The sequence below is a fragment of the Schistocerca serialis genome, chromosome 6 (assembly GCF_023864345.2).
Source record: "Schistocerca serialis cubense isolate TAMUIC-IGC-003099 chromosome 6, iqSchSeri2.2, whole genome shotgun sequence".
NCBI lineage: Eukaryota > Metazoa > Arthropoda > Insecta > Orthoptera > Acrididae > Schistocerca > Schistocerca serialis.
Window position 1 is genome coordinate 114,456,328 of NC_064643.1, and position 17,854 is coordinate 114,474,181.

Sequence of the window (17,854 nt, forward strand, 5' to 3'; positions counted from 1 at the left end):
GCCTCTGTACTTCCGCCCCGACTGACATCTCTGCCCAAACTCTTTGCCTTTACAGATGTCTGCTTGTGTCTGTATATGTGTGGATGGATATGTGTGTGTGTGTGTGCAAGTATATACCCGTCCTTTTTTCCCCCTAAGGTAAGTCTTTCCGCTCCCAGGATTGGAATGACTCCTTACCTTCTCCCTTAAAACCCACATCCTTTCGTCTTTTCCTCTCCTACCCTTTTTCCTCATGAAGCAACCATCGGTTGTGAAAGCTTGAATTTTGTGTGTGTGTTTGTGTTTGTTTGTGTCTCTTTCAACATACCAATGCTTTCGTTTGGTAAGTTACATCTTCTTTGTTTTTAGATATATTTCTGTTGTGTTATTTTGACTACAGAATTGATCGTACAAATGAGTAGGCCTCTGTTGTTTTGAAATACTGATCACTAGTATAATTTTCTATTTGTGTTACTTTGTTTACATTCTTACTACTCACTGAAATACATGCCAATATAGATTTCGTATTTTTAAATACTCCAATGGTATTATGAAAATGAAAAAATGCAGGATGGAAAAAATAAACAAAAATTAGAAAAGACTGCCACTCACTTGTAGCTGTACATCAGTTGCAGCTGAATCCTTGTGTAAACTCCCTTAAACTTTTTGTAACTTGCAGCCAACATCCTGTATTATTTGATGGTCTCTGCCTCTGTCACCTGCTGTAATGGGGAACTCATCATGAGTGTGCTGCTGGTTTGTGTCCAAGGCAAAACACAGCATTTCATGACTTTCAGAATTGACATCAGGGCCACACTGCAACAAGGCAGGGCACTGGCTTCAGAGTGCAGTGTGGTAGTTCTGTAATGGATGTCATAATTGTAGTTACTAAGAAACAACATCCACCATTGCAGCCACTGCACCATTTTATCTGGAAGTTTTGCATGGCGGCCAAACAATGACAACAAGAGCTTGTAGTCAATAATCAAATGAAACTGGGTATCATAGAGGTAGGCCTGCAACTTCTGGACACCACAAATGATGGCCAACACCTCTTTTTCAATCTGTGATTAATTTTTCTGTGCTGAGTTCAGTGTCTTATGTGCAAACGTGATAGGTTATTCCATGCCATTGGCAAATTTATGTAACAGGATGGCACCTACACCACAATTGGATGCTTCTGTGGCCATTGTGAACTGTTTGCCCAGCTGGAATGTTGCCAAACAAGGGGCTGATCTGAGACACGTTTTAAGCTTCACAAATGCCTGTTGACACACCTCTGACCACACGAACGGAGCACTCTTTTTACATAATTGGTTAAGCGGGTGGGAAATACAGGCAGCATTTGGAATGAATTTCGCATAATAACTGACTCTGGCCAGAGAACATTCCAGTTCTTAGGCACCTGTAAATTAATAATGGTTATCACATGATCTCATGTGGGTCTAAGCCTGTCTTTATTTAATATGTGGCCCAAACACTTCACTCCTGGCTGGAAGGAATTACACTTGGTAGATGACAACACAAGCCATTGGGTTCCAGCAGCTCACACAAAAGTCATAAACTGTGCAAGTGCTGCTATGGTGTGGTCCCCATAAGTAACAAATCATCCAAATAATTGACAATATTAGGGATACCCTGGATGAGCTGTTTCAGATACTCTGAAAACTTTTGGGAGCACTAGTGACCCCAAATGGCAATCTTGCCTAGAGATTGGGTACAGCGCAACATTTGCTTGGGCAGAGAGTTAAAGTCACCACAAATCCGAAGTGACCCATTATGCTCATGTACAATAACATAGGCATTGCCTACTGATTAGACAAGACTGGGGAGATAACACCCAGAGTCTGCAATCTTTCTAGTTCTGCCTTAACTTTTTCATACATGACAAACAGTTTCGGATGGGCTCTACAGAACTTAGGCACTGCCAAATGCTTCAAAGAGATGTGTGCCTGAAAATTTGTAGCACAACCTAAGGTAGTTTCAAATGCCTGTTTGAAATTTTTATGCAGTGTATCCAGTTCCGCAAATGGAAACACATTATAAATTAGATTCACCTGATCCTGAATTTGGAACCTGAAAATTGCGAACAACTCAAAAAAAAAAAAAAAGTTAGTTATCATTAATTAACTACAAGCAAGGTTAGTTGCTGAGCTACGTTTTTTCACTTAGGTTGCACCATGATTTGACACTGCAGCAGGATTGCTGTTAATTGTACATTAGCATTTTTGTGCAGTGGTGCACGCAGCAGCAGGGGGCCATTGCGCAAGTAAGAATCCCCATTAATTAGGGACACGGCCACACCACTGTCTAACTGGAAGTCCACCATCACACCGTTGACTTCCAATTGCTACATGACATACCTGGCTTGCAGTAAGCAAAGCAGATGTCAATGTGTAGGTGGTGATGCCAGTGATAATAAGGGCTGCACTATGGACACAATTTGATGGCATGACTTGTTGTCATACAACAACTGGGAGGAAAATCCTACAGGAGCCACTGCTCTTATTAGGATATATTGACACTGAACTAAGCGCTTTCATCTTTGTGCGTTTGCCAATGTGGAGGGTGAGGAAGCACAAACTAATGAATCCCCTGGCACCAGACTACTGGATGCCTAAGAGCTTGGTGAACCAAGTGATGACTGAGAGTAACAATTGAACAATGAACACAATTCCTTGTCACCAGACTCAAGATCTTGATAAATCAGATGATGACCTTTACTAGGAGCCATCAGTTGATTGAAGAGTATGGCAATGACTAATGCTACTAACAGTGGTGAAACCAGAAGAATCATTGTACAGAGCTTGTGCTGAGGCAGTCACTTCATATGCCTTAGCAATTTTTAACACATCATTCAAAGTATGATCCAAGGTTTCTTAAGCCTTTGCACTAACCTCCCAAGCCATAGCCAGGCAGATTATAACATCCTGAATTAAAGAAACTGCATAAGACATGCCAACTTTTGACAGGCAAAATTACATTTGTGATCTAAACCTTCTAAATCAGCTGCCCATGCTGCTTAGGATTGTTTATTTTGCATAACACGCTGGCTGAACTTGAGCCTAGCTGCAATGGCATGGGTTTGGTGACCGTAGTACTCAGTCAGCAAACTGCAAACTTAACGAAACTTCAAACTACTCAGGTCCAAGAGTGGATGTAATTTTTGCAGCTCTTAATACTAGATGACAGATGACAGTAACAGAGCACAATGGCATTCAGGATCATCAGTTTGATATCCCTTCCAGTGCAGTTCAAACTACCATAAACAGACCTCCCAGATCTCGTTTTCCATGTCGAAGGAAACAAATGGTTGAGGGGGAAGTGTGGAAACAATAGTTGCCACCCGTCATTGATTTTGGAGAAACTGTAAAAGATATGTGTACTGTTCCTGCTGATGCTGTTGCTGCTGGATCTGCAACTGCTGCTGCCACAGCTTGACAAACTCAGAATCCATGGTTCACTAAATGAAACAGTACAGTGAGAAACTTCATTGTTGCCACTTTTCTATCTTGCACAGTGTGAGTAGTAACTGTCTACCATCACTTGCTCCAGTGGGTACACTGAGCCACTGGGAAATAAACATATGTTCCTATAAATCAACAGGCTGAGTTCATGAAGTGATTGAAGCACTAACAAGTCCAGTATGTAGTGAAGTTGGCATAACAATACAACAGTTCCAAATCAGTAAGCACTTGAGACTGGAAACAAATTAAATCCACGTGGCTTTGCAGTGGTGCACTACTAATGGCTGCAAAGTGCAGCAAGGAATGGGCCACACCGGGAGCCTGAGCCTCAGGCTCAGTGGCAAACAATCACCCCTAGGTGGTGCCAGAAGACATGTATATCTCGTTGGTGGCTCCACTTAGGATGTGGTCCACAGCTGCTGCTCATAGCCTTAGTACCTCTGACATGTTGATGTCCATGCTAAGTGCAGAATTCAGATCACTGTTGGATACAAAATAATCGGCATACAAGGCATCAGCATAAACTAGACCTTCATATGTGTGCAATACACACACATGAAGTGAGATTAAAACAGATTCATACCACACAGACAGCCAAAACTCTGTGTTCACTCAGACACAGTGTTTGTGAACCTATCATCCTTGGCCAATCCAAACAGGGTTAAACCCAACTGAGTGACAGTGTCAACAGTGATAGAGCCAGTCTCAGTTATGACAATCACACTCACTTAGAGTTGCTTTGCATTCTACACAGTACAACAAGCAATATTGAGTAACCATTTTATCGCATATAATGTGCAATTTTCATTCCCCATCACAAAAACATATCACCACTACCACTGGAGGCTTATACTGCTAACAATCTCTGCTCCACTACATGTCACAAGAGGAAAGACCACCTCTGTGGCAACTGCAAGTCTCCTGTCATGAAACCAGCTGCCAGACAGCAGCACTTAAAGGGGGAGTGCTGTGTGCCATATACAGCAGGCTTTTAAATTATTCAAAAGACAGGACCCCCTCAGCTCATTGTTAAGCTGATTAAATGATAGTTCCATTAATCTGCTTTCCCTGCCTTTGGGATTATGTAGATGATTTCTTCCAAATGTCCAAAATATATCTCCAGTCTCATAGATTCTGCACTCTATTTTGAACAATCATTTAGTAGCCACTTCCCCCCCCCCCCCCCCCCCCCACCTCCACCCCATGATTTTACTAATTCTGAAAGAACTTTATCTTTCCTCTCTGCCTTGTATGACCACAGTTCTTGTACAGACCTATTAAAACTCAAACTCTAATACTAGATCCCCTGCGTCTTTCAAATCATACCCTATTTCTTCTTTATGCTCTGCCAAATAAATTAGAAATGCAGTTAACTGCTTCAAAATTAAAGACTCCCATGGAATTGAAAATATCTCAACTAAATTACTAAAATCCTGTTCTTCACATGCATGGAATGTATTCAGTCATATATGCCACACATCACAGTCAGATGAGATATGAAATGTAATAGTGTCAGTCTGCTTTAAAATAAGGGCGATAACACAGATATTAGTAATTATTGGTCAGCCTCAGAATTTAGTCATATATGCCACACATCACAGTCAGATGAGATATGAAATGTAATAGTGTCAGTCTGCTTTAAAATAAGGGCAATAACACAGATATTAGTAATTATTGGTCAGCCTCAGAATTTATCTCCTTCTCAAAGGTACAGGAAAATATTTTGTATGCAAGAACTATAATACTCCTCTCTCAGAATAACGTACTTAAGTCGGTCTCAATTTCAGTTTCAAGAGCATCTCTCCACAGAACATGCCATTTTTCAGTTCATGAATTGGATTAATCAAAATGCTATTACAGGTGTTGTAATAACTGTGTCTCAAAGCATATTCCATGTATACTCCGTGTATACTCAATAAAGGAAACTATACAACAGGTATATTTCTTGATCTAACCAAGGCTTTTGACACAGTGGATCACAAAACACTGTTAGTTAAGCTAGATGAACTGGGAATAAGGAGGATTGTAAAAAAATGGTTCCAGTCATATCTAGAAAATAGAATACAGATGAGTGAAATAACACATTTATCATGTAACTCCAACTGTATTGAAAAACATTTTTCTGACCCAAAACATGTAAATATAGATGTAGCACAGGGTAGTGTCCTAGGTCCAGTACTATTTCTAATTTATACTAATGATTTCCCACAATATATAAAGCATGGACATACAATATTGTTTGCAGATGACTCAAATGTGCTAATCAGTGACACATCACATGTAGATCTAAGAGAGAAAGCTGAAGAAACACTTAAAAGTGTATATTAGTGGGCAGCTAACAACGAAGTCATGCTTAATATCAAGAAAACAAGCGCTGTGAACTTTTACATTAACAAAAAACCATATTATAATAACCTGAAGTTAGGTAATGAAACCGTACAATGGGTGGAAAGCACAAAATTTCTTGGCATGCAAGTTGATAGTCAGTTGAAGTGGGAAGAACATGTAAAAATGCTTCGTAACAGAATCTCTACAGCATGCTATGCCCTCAGAGTTCTTACTTCAGCATGCGATATTTCATGTATTAGATCAGTATACTTTGTGTATATCCATTCTGTTATTAGTTATGGGATAATATTCTGGGGAGTGAACAGGAAAAATATCGAAGCTATATTCAAATTGCAGAAAAGAGCAGTATGTATAATGACCAAGAGTGGCAGCATGGCTCACTGCCTTGAACTTTTTAAAATGCTGGAAATCTTAACTGTCCCATGTGAATATATTTTTCAGAATGTTATGTACATTAAAAAAATATTAGACACTATGTTAACAATGGTTTTGTACATGGTTACGAAGCTAGGGTCTGCAATAATTTGCATCTGGATAGAAAAAATAAAGCTAAAACGCAACAGAGTCTAGTGTACAATGCCATCAAATTATATAATAAATGACCGCAAAACATAAAAGACATAGAGACAATCTCCTCCTTCAAAGAAAAACTAAAAAAAATTTCACAAAATAAAAGTTACTGTACGGTAATGGAGTACTTGAATTAAAAAAAGGTTACTTAAAATCTGAAAGTTCTGTGTTAAACTATATGGAGAAATAATAATTATATAAGACTGAAAAATGTAAATTAGATTCTAAGAAAATTTCACTGTCAACTATTGTGTAAGAAACAAATTTAAACTATTAAATTGTCTGTTATTCAATGACGAAATCCGTACAATGTAAATTGTTTCACGGATTAATAAAGAAATCAAATCAAATCAAACCTCCTTTGTGATTCTTGAACAGCGTATTTATTTTACTAGCTGAAATTTATTACAGAACTCGAGGAATTTTCTCCTCTCTCACTCCTATTACTGAGTCCTTATCTCCTGTATCTGTTTTCTCTTCCTTCCCCTACTATAGTGTTCCAATCCAAAATTGTTAGATTTTCAGCTCCATTCACCCACTGAATTACCCTTGCAGTGCCATCATCTTTCTGTCTCTTCATCTTGTGCTTGTAATGGTGGCATATATGCTTGAATTATTGTTGTTGACTTTCATTTGCTCTCAGTTCTGATGAGAATAACAGTACCACTGAACCATTCACAATAACACACCCTCTGTCCTCCCTTTCTATGTGTAGCACTCCCACAATATCATTTTCTGCTACAGTTGATATTATTCTGACCATAAGTGCTTACCATCTTTCTATTTCACTTCATTGACCCACCACTGTACCTAGACTCAGCTTATGTACTTCCATTTCCAGATTTTCTAGTTTCTCTACCACATCCTGACTTCTGGCGTTCCATGCTCTAACTTGTGGAATGTTACTGTTTTGTTGGTTTTTCAATCTTTTTTCTATGGGCACCTCACCCTCGGCAGTCGCCTCCCAGAGATCTTAATGGGAGACTAATCCAGAATCTTATACAAATGATACTATGGTACTTTTCAGTTACAGGCCATGTTTCCTGTCAATACACATTATTTATCTTTAATGCAGTGGTTTTTGTTGTTGTCTGTATCTTCATGCCATTGATCATAGCTGATTCTTCTGCCTTTAGGGGCAGCTTCCCACCCAAAGATGGGAAGGTGCCCTTAGGGGCAGTTTCCCACCCAAAGACGAGAAGGTGCCCTAAACCTCTGAATTCTCCTCCATCCTCTTTGCCAAGGCTGCTGGCACAATGAAGGTGCTGATGTCTGGGTTATGATCTGAGGCCAAGATCATTTTGATTAGTACTAAAAGATGCAATTCATAGACCAAGGTGACCATTCATTTTGTTTAGTTAATGTAAGATGTTTAGTGTGATTTTATGTCAAAGGCACTTAACTGAATTTGGTGTAATGAGAATTACCATAGTTCATGTGAATGCTAAACAACATCACTTGGTTTGTCTTCACTGCATTCATCTCTATTATTGGTTAGCTTCAATATAACCATTAGGACTAAGCTACTGAAATACAGGAGGGTATGGGCAGAAATATGGAAACACTGAAAACACAACACATTAGCAAGCTGATTACAGCTTATGAACCCCATTGACATTCAATAAAGCTTCCAGTCATCATGGAATGGGAAAATATAGATCAGAATGGTTCTCAAAGGAATCTTATACCATTCTTCCTGAACAATAATGGCAAGTCCAGGTAAAAATGATGGAGATGGATAACGATTATGCACACTTCACTCCAAAGTAGACCACAAAGACTCATAATATTAGGATCTGGGGACTAGGGGTCCAAGAGATATTCAACAGTTTGTGCTCGTGCTCACAAAATCAGTCCTGGATGATGCGAGCAGTAAGAACAGGAGCCTTGTTGTCTCAGAACACAGTGTCACCTTTGGAGAACAAACATTGTACCATATGATGGACCTGATCAGCCATAATGATCACAAAATCCTTGGCAGTAATGCAACCTTGCAGAGTAACCATGGGGCTCATAGAATACCACGATATGCTGCCCAAATCATCACCCAACCCCAACCGTGTTTCACTCTTGTGACAAACTCAGCAAGAAGTTGAGAAGTGTGAAACAAGACTCATCAGACCAAATGACTTTCCTCCATTGAGCCATAGCCCAGGTTTTGCAGCTTTGGCACCGTGATTTCCTGTTACAGGCTTTTGCATTACTGATGAATGGTTTTGAAATTCCAGCTTGCTCTGCAATTCCCTGCTTATGGAGCTCCCTTCGAGTCGTTTTGGTGCTCACCAGGTTCACTGGTGTAACATTCAGTTCAGAAGTGACTTTTACAGTTGTCAAGCCCTTATTTTTCATCATAATCTTCTTCAATTACCATCTGTCATGATCACCTCCACATGCACTTTCATCCATGTAGTGACTTAATGGATATTTTCCACTTTTACTGTATGTGGTATAAATCTCTGATTTGGTGGCCCTTGAAACACCAAACATTTTGGATACTTGGTTACAGAAGGACCCACCGTATGAGAACCAACAATTTGGCCACATTCAAATTTGCTTAGTTCCAACATAATGCACTCACAACAACACATTACACTGGTCTGACCATGACTGACACTTGCAATGGATTGAGGACATTCCACAGGTGCCATTCATGGTCAAATACAACAGCACAACCTCCAGGCCTGTCTAGCATCTGCATTTATGTTCAGGGATGCGTTTCTCATGGTGTTTCCATATTTTTGTCCAACCTCTGTAAAACTGATAATTGAAAGTTACTTCAAATATTAATTTTTTTCAGAGAAAAGATACTTAAAGACTGGGTATGAGACAGAATCATTGACTAGGAAATGTGATGAAACCTACTACCATTTGATTATATCATTGTGAAAGTCACTGTTATCAAATACTCGTGTCAGTGTAATTGATGTCTCTTTTTTGTTACCTACAGGTTAAAACGTGAGAGGGAGAGAGAACCCCTTGATTTGGAGGATGAGATGACTCAGACATCAAGCCCCGGTGGCTGGCAGAGTCGCCTTTCAGCATTCCTTCACGTTCACCGTGGAAGTCGTGCATCGTCCAGAAAGTCTTCTCGAGCTTCTGATGCCAGTGACTTATCAGAGCTTGGAGGAGCATGGCTCAATCTCCCACTATTATTTTTATCAAGTGCACATCAAGTAGTGGCCGGTGGTGCTAGTGGAGTATCAGCTGATGAATTAGCAGAAGCTGCAAATGGGAATGGTAATGTATGTATAATGGTTAGTGAACCTTCGCCTGAGACAGGACCAGTTGGTATAGACACAACTACTGTCAGTGTGCCAGACACACAGTGTGCAAGTACTACAGTGGGCAAACAGCCAAGTTCACAGGAAGACAGTGATAGCACAATCGCAGTGACCAGTTCCTTACCAGAAAGTGTTGTGTCTCCAGTGGAAACAAGGTTCACTGAAATGAGGCCAAGTGACACCAATGGTTGTGTTACAACCTCCTTCCCTGTGACTGAAAAAACTAGTAACCAACGAGACATGGAGTGCCATAGAGACTCTGTCTTCTTTGAGAGAGGTTCTATGTCAGACATTGCAAACATTCCTAAAGACAGGCATCCACTAGGCCTTTTGCCAAGTGGTAATGTCCTATCTCTGTGTCCTTCAGAAGTGAATGGTACTAAAGACTGTAGCTCAACAGCAAGGCCACTATCTGACACTTCTGTAGATCCATTAGAGAAACACCCAACGAAACTCACACCAGGAGGCTTGTCACTGCCACCGTGCAAACCATCAATAGCTGTTGATGATCCTCTACCCATTCCTCCTCCAATAGAGAGGCGTCCTCTAAGAGGACGATATGTAGGTGATGCTACAGTTGTGCATGTTCTGGTTCACAGAGAATCAGAAGAAGCCTCCGAAGATAAGGGCAGCTGATGAATTCTACATTAATGTGCTTCACTTTTGGTGTCCTTTCTGTGAAAAGAAGGATGAACGAAAGGTTGCTTTAAGAAGGTAAACCCCGGCAGATGTTATGGGTGGTGTAGCCTATCTCCTATACTGGTAATTTCACACATATAATAATACTAGCCATAGGTCCATCAGAACATGTATTTGTTTTCTATATGTGTGGAAGGGGGATTGGTTATGAAGTTCCACTTGAAGGAAATGAGGTTTTGTGTTACCAGCATGCTGGTATAAACAGAGCTAGTTGTTGCAATTAAAATTATATCTAGAAAATCACATCTGTAAATGAGGACCAAGGTAGAAATAAAAGATAGAGAATCAGACAGGTTACTAAGTCTACCTGTTATGGTTAATTTCCACAAGAAGTGAGTTGCAAAAAGTTGTTATTTCTCTCTATGAGACTTATGATTCCATTATAATGGAAGAATAGGTTATATGCAACTGAGAAGTTCCAGTGTGGATAGGGGCCTTCAAATAAATACATTTTGTACGTGGTAGTTTAGCGGTTGTAGATAAAGTTTTGTATCATGAAAAACGAAGTTGGAAAGAGCTATAAGATGAATGAATGATAGTCAATTACTGTTAAATTATAACTGTAGTCAATTCATGTGTCATGTACTTCATTAGCAAATATGTGGTTTTCATCATCATGATCCCCCTTTTACTATGCTTTAATAATAATGTTACCACTAAAAATATGGGCTTCCTATGTAGGTAACAGACTGCCTGTAAATCTTGATAGTCAATCATTCTAATAATAATGAAATATACTACTTATACTAGAGTTCTATGACCCATATTGTTAGTGGTGAAAGTAGTTTTGATACTCAATTAAGGCTGTTGGGGAAATTGCACATATTTATGTGCTGCTAAATCATCTTTCTTTCTTTAAATCTAAATTCTCTTTATAGAAAATAATTAAATGATTCACTAAAAAGAACAGAAAAATACAAAATCATTGTTCAAAACAAATTTAGAAAACAGAGTAAAATATATTGTCTGGTGGCAATGAAGTTTTATTTGCATTTCAAATAATCTGCATATTTCTAATATATTTATCATGGCAGTTTCAGTTTAGATAAAGTTTAATAATTAGTTAGCATATGAATTTGCTTTTGTAAACTTGTAAGAGATATAGCTGTCATCAAATATGTGATGACATGTTGGGCTAAGTTGGTAAACTTTTATGTGAATTGTTTTGCCAAATTGCCCATGATCATTGACAATATTGTTATTGTATTACGTAATATATGTAAATATATAAAATTAATGAAATCAAAGGCCTATATAGTTAGTAAAATTTTTACCAGAGAGCTGTAGTTAAGTGCTTGAGATGTGCGTGGTTTTGGGTGAAAAATATTTATTTTTGTGCACAGAGATACAGAGTCTGTCAGCTGTCACTGATGATTTCAGGTACAACAGTTACTGTCATAGTGATGTAAATTCTATATTTTACATAGGGGAATAACAACCATTATTTGATTCTCACTAATCACATAAATATTTCATTTGGGACAGCAACATTTTATTCGAGAGGAAATGATTCGTAAATATCAAGTAAATGTTGCATGTCTGATAGTCAGCTGAAATATTGCTGTTAGATATTTTCAGGAATTTTCAGATAACAAATTTCTTGAAATAAACTTTATTCTGAAATTTAAACAAATGGCATAAAATTTATATATGGTTAACTGTTATATATGAATTTAGAACAAGAGTTTGAAAACACTTTCCAAAAGATATCATAACAATCTTTATCAAAAAATGACACTCAATATTCAGTCTGTGTCACTGTTAGTGGCCTTTGTAAATTATTTTTGTATGACATAAATTGATTTTAATATTAATATTACTGTAGGCAAAATGTAGTAAATATATAAGTTAATTATACATAAAAGTTTAATAGAAATACTTGTTTTTATACTTCTGTGTTGAGATGGGTAGTTTTGAAAAATAGTGGTTCATGTTGTTATGTTCTTTCTATTTGTGCAGAATAGGATGGCCAACCTTCTGTACTAAAAATTGCCTAGCCTCAGAGTTCCTTGTAATAATTTGAGTGAAAGAAAAACTGTACAAGCTGTCTGAATATTAGCAATATTCATTTGATGACAGATTAAAACATGTATTATTAGTATTTTCTAATGGAGTTGCGACAGTGGTGTTGCAGCCTGGAAATGTGAAGTTTGTGTTATTTGTGGTAGTAACTGTGAAAGTGAAGCATTATTAAGCCCATTACATGCAGAATAAAATTAATATGCCAGCATTATGCTGTGTATAATGACCTAATTCCGCTCAATAGGACATCCATCCATTTGGTGAATGTCATACCATTTTGTTGTTTTGTATTCTTATGGTTGTACTCAAACGTCAAACAGTAAATTTTCTGTCTCTCTATTTGAATTAGAATCGATATCTCACACAGTCCCATTCATGAACTGATTAAAAATTATTCTTACTGAAACTTCCTGACAGAGTAAAATGGTTTACGAGACTGGACCTTAAACCCATATTGTTGCTTTCCTCAGACAGTGCTCTTACAGATGCTTACAAACATATTTAAAACCAGGTATGATTCATGGAATTGGCAGAATTGATACTATGAAGGTAGGTCATGAGTCCAAGGATAGCTCAGATGGTAAAAGTATTACCCATGAAAGGCAAAGCTCCCAGTCTGCCACATTATTTCAATATGTCAGGAAGTTTTAAAAACTGGACACTGTTGCAGAGGGAGAATTCATTGATGAATCTTGTTCAATATGTATGTTATCCATAAAATTGTAATTCATTCATTATTAGTATGATATCAAATTTTTCTTATCAAAAATATGGCTATTGAAAGCTACATTCTGGAAGAAACAGCTAGATCAGTAACCAGAAAATACTTTTTATAAATAGAACTGCTATAAGTTCTCTAATTGAACTTCCACATGACTGCCATCAGATTCAACACTGCCTCATATTTTTTGAAGATTTATGCTTATATGAGCTTGTTAAATAAATATAAAATAGTGATATTTAAATATCAGTAAACAGACACATCTTTCTTGTTTTATTTATTTCATATATGTTATGAGGTTCTACAGCATTTTAGTGGCAGATATCAGGATGTATAATTCACAAATTTTTATGCTGATAGAGAGGATAAAATAATGTATAATTTTATTTGTTAGTATGATTCTTGCTAAATTCAAGTTTTGTGCCAAAATAGACTTTTTGTGAGAATTTAGTTATGTTTCACCATAGTATATCCATGTGTTCTCTAGTTTTTCATCTTCAGGAACTGAACAAAGAAAAACATAAAAGCAAATTGTTTAAAAAAAACTATTGAAAGTAGAGTTTTATGTATATCGTTTCATTATCAGAGCATACTCTTTTCTATTACTTATCTAAAAATCTTACAGCTTAACATTTTGGGACAATGCCCCAGTCTCTTAATGTAACTAAATCTATTGCACTTTTCATTCTTCCTCTCATGAAAGTAAGTACCTTTGCTCTGAAAGTTTAGCACCTAGAAACCCCAATTACAGTTCCTATCAGTCTAACCACAATACTAATACTTAATCAGTATGCTATTTTTGGATTTGTTTTCTTCAGTTCTTCCATTTTTTATTTGTATGAACTGTGCTGGTCTATATTTTAAATATATATTTTACCATCAAGAGTCATAGATTAAAAAATTGAGCTTGCAAAGGTGTGGATGAGGGCCCAGGTGATAATAATACAAAAAAGGGAATAATGAATGCCTTTAGAACATTTTCCCTCTCTTTGTTCAATGGAGGGAAATCAATATTTTACATATCGTTTTATGTCTCTAGCACACACTTGTCTTACCAATATTACCTATGCCATTCTTCGCTGTTAACAAAAAAAAAAAAAAAGCATATGCTTCCAAACAATTCACAGTCAGGAACAGTCATTATTAATAAAATGTTGTCTAATATTCACAATTGTCATCTTCCACTTTGTTGTTTAAATCTGAATGCTCTATGCATAATAATTACAAGTATTTTGTAAATTCTCACACAAAACTCAAGGTATGATTTATGACAAATACCTCTATCATATACAAGCTTATACTGGTATGACCAACAAACACTGTATCAGCTAATATGAAATGAGAAAATATTTCATGTTGTTTTTACTGTATGATATTATTTAAAGTATCACACAATTTACCTGTTAGCTAGTATTAATAATATCCAGCTAGTTGGAAAAGTGAGTGAAATAAATTACTTTTTCTTAAATGCCAGTCATTTTTCAACTATATTAATATTTGGAGTAACACATTCCACAAAAGAGCATTAAAGAGATAACAGATGTTGAGCTCTCAACATTAGTTGGTTCTATTTTGACTCATTTGGAGGCAGCCATCATTGCATAACAGTAAATTTAAGCACATTCATTTGTGTACTTCCATTGCATATAGATTGACAATGGCACCTTTGATCTTACAGGACAATCATGAACACACTGGTGCATTGTCTAACTCAATTCCATAGGTATAGTACTGCCTACAGATCAGTGAAAGTAGAACATATTATATTACAGTCCTGCTTCTTAAATCCATGTATTTCACGCACAGCCCAGACTTTTTTTTTACACACTTAATTACAAATATAAAGAATCACATCACTCATTCATCATTATGAATTCATACCTACACTAAAAAATTCATAATCAATTCAGTTTCATTTTTTACAAAGAGCATTTGTATTCTTACAATAGTCTGTTTCTGTTTACCATAATTTAGTTGCAACATCATTGGAGTGCTTGATCAAAACCTTCTTCTTTCAAAAATAGTTCATAAATAGAACATTCATTCATACATATAAATGTAAACTGTACATTGATACATTATTATGAAAGATTGAACATATACAAGACACACATTGCTTTCAAAATAAATGTATAGAGCACCTGAGACATAAACTGTTTATCTGTGCATCATATTGCTTTGCATTATATGCATTTGCATCCCAACACATGTATCTAATAATGTTTATATCTATGTAAAGCTGTTTGCCTCATCTTCATGATATTTATTTTCTTAACATTAAATGCCAATCATTTTAAGAATTCACAAGTGCTCTGTACCCATATTTTTGTTGAGGAAGGAAAGACAAGGTGATCTCCTGTATCTTTCAAAAATAAAATGGCCTAATAACAACTAACATATGAAAAGAGAAATAAATAATGAATTTTTAACCACTTTCCTTATTGCACAATGTAAGGATTCATTGAACCTTACTGAAAAGTTGGAAAATGTAAACAAATAAGAATAAACTGGTTATTTTTAACATGAAGTATTGAACATTTCTGTAAATTGTCATCCTTGATTACAACCATAAGAATATTAAAATGTTTCAATCAGCAATTACCACAAGTAAACCACCAAACATCATTTTTTATCATTGTTCGTTGTTGAGTATGCATGTACGTATACTTGCTATAATGCAGGGTACTGTTAACTACTGTTGAAAATTTTTATGAACTGTTTGAAACATGCACAGTTCAATTTGTTGTGAACACATTTATTTTAATGTAGTGTGTTATGTATTTACTTTGATTATATATTTTATGGGCTGTTTCTCGAAAGTATTGAATTATAGGAAGTCACTGTAATCATAGAACTTTTTGTAGAAACGATGTACATGTGCCTGTTAGTTTTCATTTTTTAAAGTATGGCTGAAATTTGATCATGTATGTGACAGTGTTTGTGAGAGAGAATGCAAGCCATGTAAATAGTTACGAATTTTTGAAACTCTGTGCTGAAGACTGGAAAATGTAATTGTGCAAGGATTGCTCTTTGCTTTTATCTTTTGAATAGATAGTTGTCCTTGTTGAATATTCTCAGTGGAATTACGCTTCCACATACAGCTGTGATTATTGTTTTCAATTTTGAAACATGTCTATATATAAAAGTAAGTTCAAAGATGTAAAGAAGTTACCAGATTTTCTGTTAAACATTTATTAAATATAAAATTAATAAGAAAAATATATCTTTTTATTTTCCCACTATGCCACAAATGAGACTAGAAGAAGTAGAACGTTATGTCATGGTAATAATCTGAAAAGACTTTAGATAACACTACAACAAGCTCCACTAAGGTTATGACTTTCACTGTATTTGGAGAAGCATCCACTGTTCTGAATAATAGAATATGGTGGAAATCTTAGCTCTGCTGTTTTAGGAAGGGTAGGGTGAGAACTGTTACCATTTATTAATTCGTCTATGCTGAATCAGGAGAAATACAATTGTATTATTACATCACAGCATTTTACATTCTGTTCAAATATAAGGGGTAATTTAAAAGTTTCTGTTCAAAGGCCATACAGTCCAGAACCAATATGCCAATCAAGAAAAATCACTGTGAGCAATGAGGCATCATCCCACCAATGCACCATATTGTGAAGATACCCATTTGGTAAAACACCATGTCCTACTGTATTAAGAAGTCCACAACTGCCTGCTGCACGTCCTTGTCCAACAGAAATCAATGACCCTTCAAGGCCTTTTTTAAGAGACGGAAGGCATGATAATCGCATAGGGAGAGATCAAACCATAGGTCTGATGCTCAAGTGTCTCTCATTTGAGTTGATATAAGTTCTGCATTATGACATTTATGATATGGGTGTGTCTTGTGTCAAATTGCGACCAGGATGGAACTTGGTGCAACATTTCACAGTGGTGGTTTTCAACAGACATGCTGTTCCATACACATTCTTCATTCTCTGATGGATGTCTTACCAGTGATTGTTCGTTAGCAGCCAAGAAAACAATAGCATGTTAATAATCATGTTGCCATAGTTAACATTTCCACATTTACCGCACACACGTCAGAAAGACACAAATGCCACACTAATCCCTTAATCCCTTGCCTCCATGTTGGTGCTTATTACCTACATCAGAGTAATGCTGTTTTTCATATATGCTACAGTAACAACGTCAAATTGAAACTTTTTGACTGCCCTCATAAAAATAACAAAATGAGAGTTTTAGAGACTGGTTCAAGATGTGGAACACTATCTCTTGCCCTTCTCCTCCATTCCTTTCTTTCTGTTTGAGAAACACACCATAGAACGGAAATCAGGAAGAATTTTAATAGGGTCCTTCCTCATGAAGGTGTCATCCAGTAGCTACTTTGTTCAAGCACAAATGTTCTATGACAGCATAGTGGTGCATAATACACTGTGACATTAGAGCATCAAATAAAGCACTGCTTTCTCTTATTATGTAATTGCATTCTCCTTTACCTGATTCATGTTCCCACCCAACAGAGAGAATATTACAGCTTTACATGGAAACCAGGTTTAGTCTCTACTTCATTTTCTCTATTCTATTAGTGAGTTTTTCTGAAGCTACGCTTTTGTTTCCAAGAATGAGGGGAACCTTGTGGTCATCATTTTGAAATGAGTTTGTAACTGATAATGAGGAGCTATTGATAAGTCACCAGACTGTAACATTCTACTTAACAACTGATTTTTGATGAATGAATGACCCAAGAGAGAGCTTTGAAAATTTTTATTTGTAATGTGTATGTA

The 17,854-nt window shown here is 36.6% G+C and overlaps 1 protein-coding gene across 1 annotated transcript in view; it reads left to right on the forward strand.

Moving 5' to 3' along the window:
* LOC126484672 (sodium channel protein 60E-like) overlaps positions 1-10,282 on the forward strand; it is a 277,274-nt gene extending 266,992 nt beyond the window's left edge. The window contains exon 30 of the mRNA XM_050108265.1: positions 9,313-10,282. Within this exon, the coding sequence (XP_049964222.1) occupies positions 9,313-10,282 (970 nt within the window). The remainder of the gene's footprint in view (positions 1-9,312) is intronic.
* Positions 10,283-17,854: the final 7,572 nt, after the last annotated feature.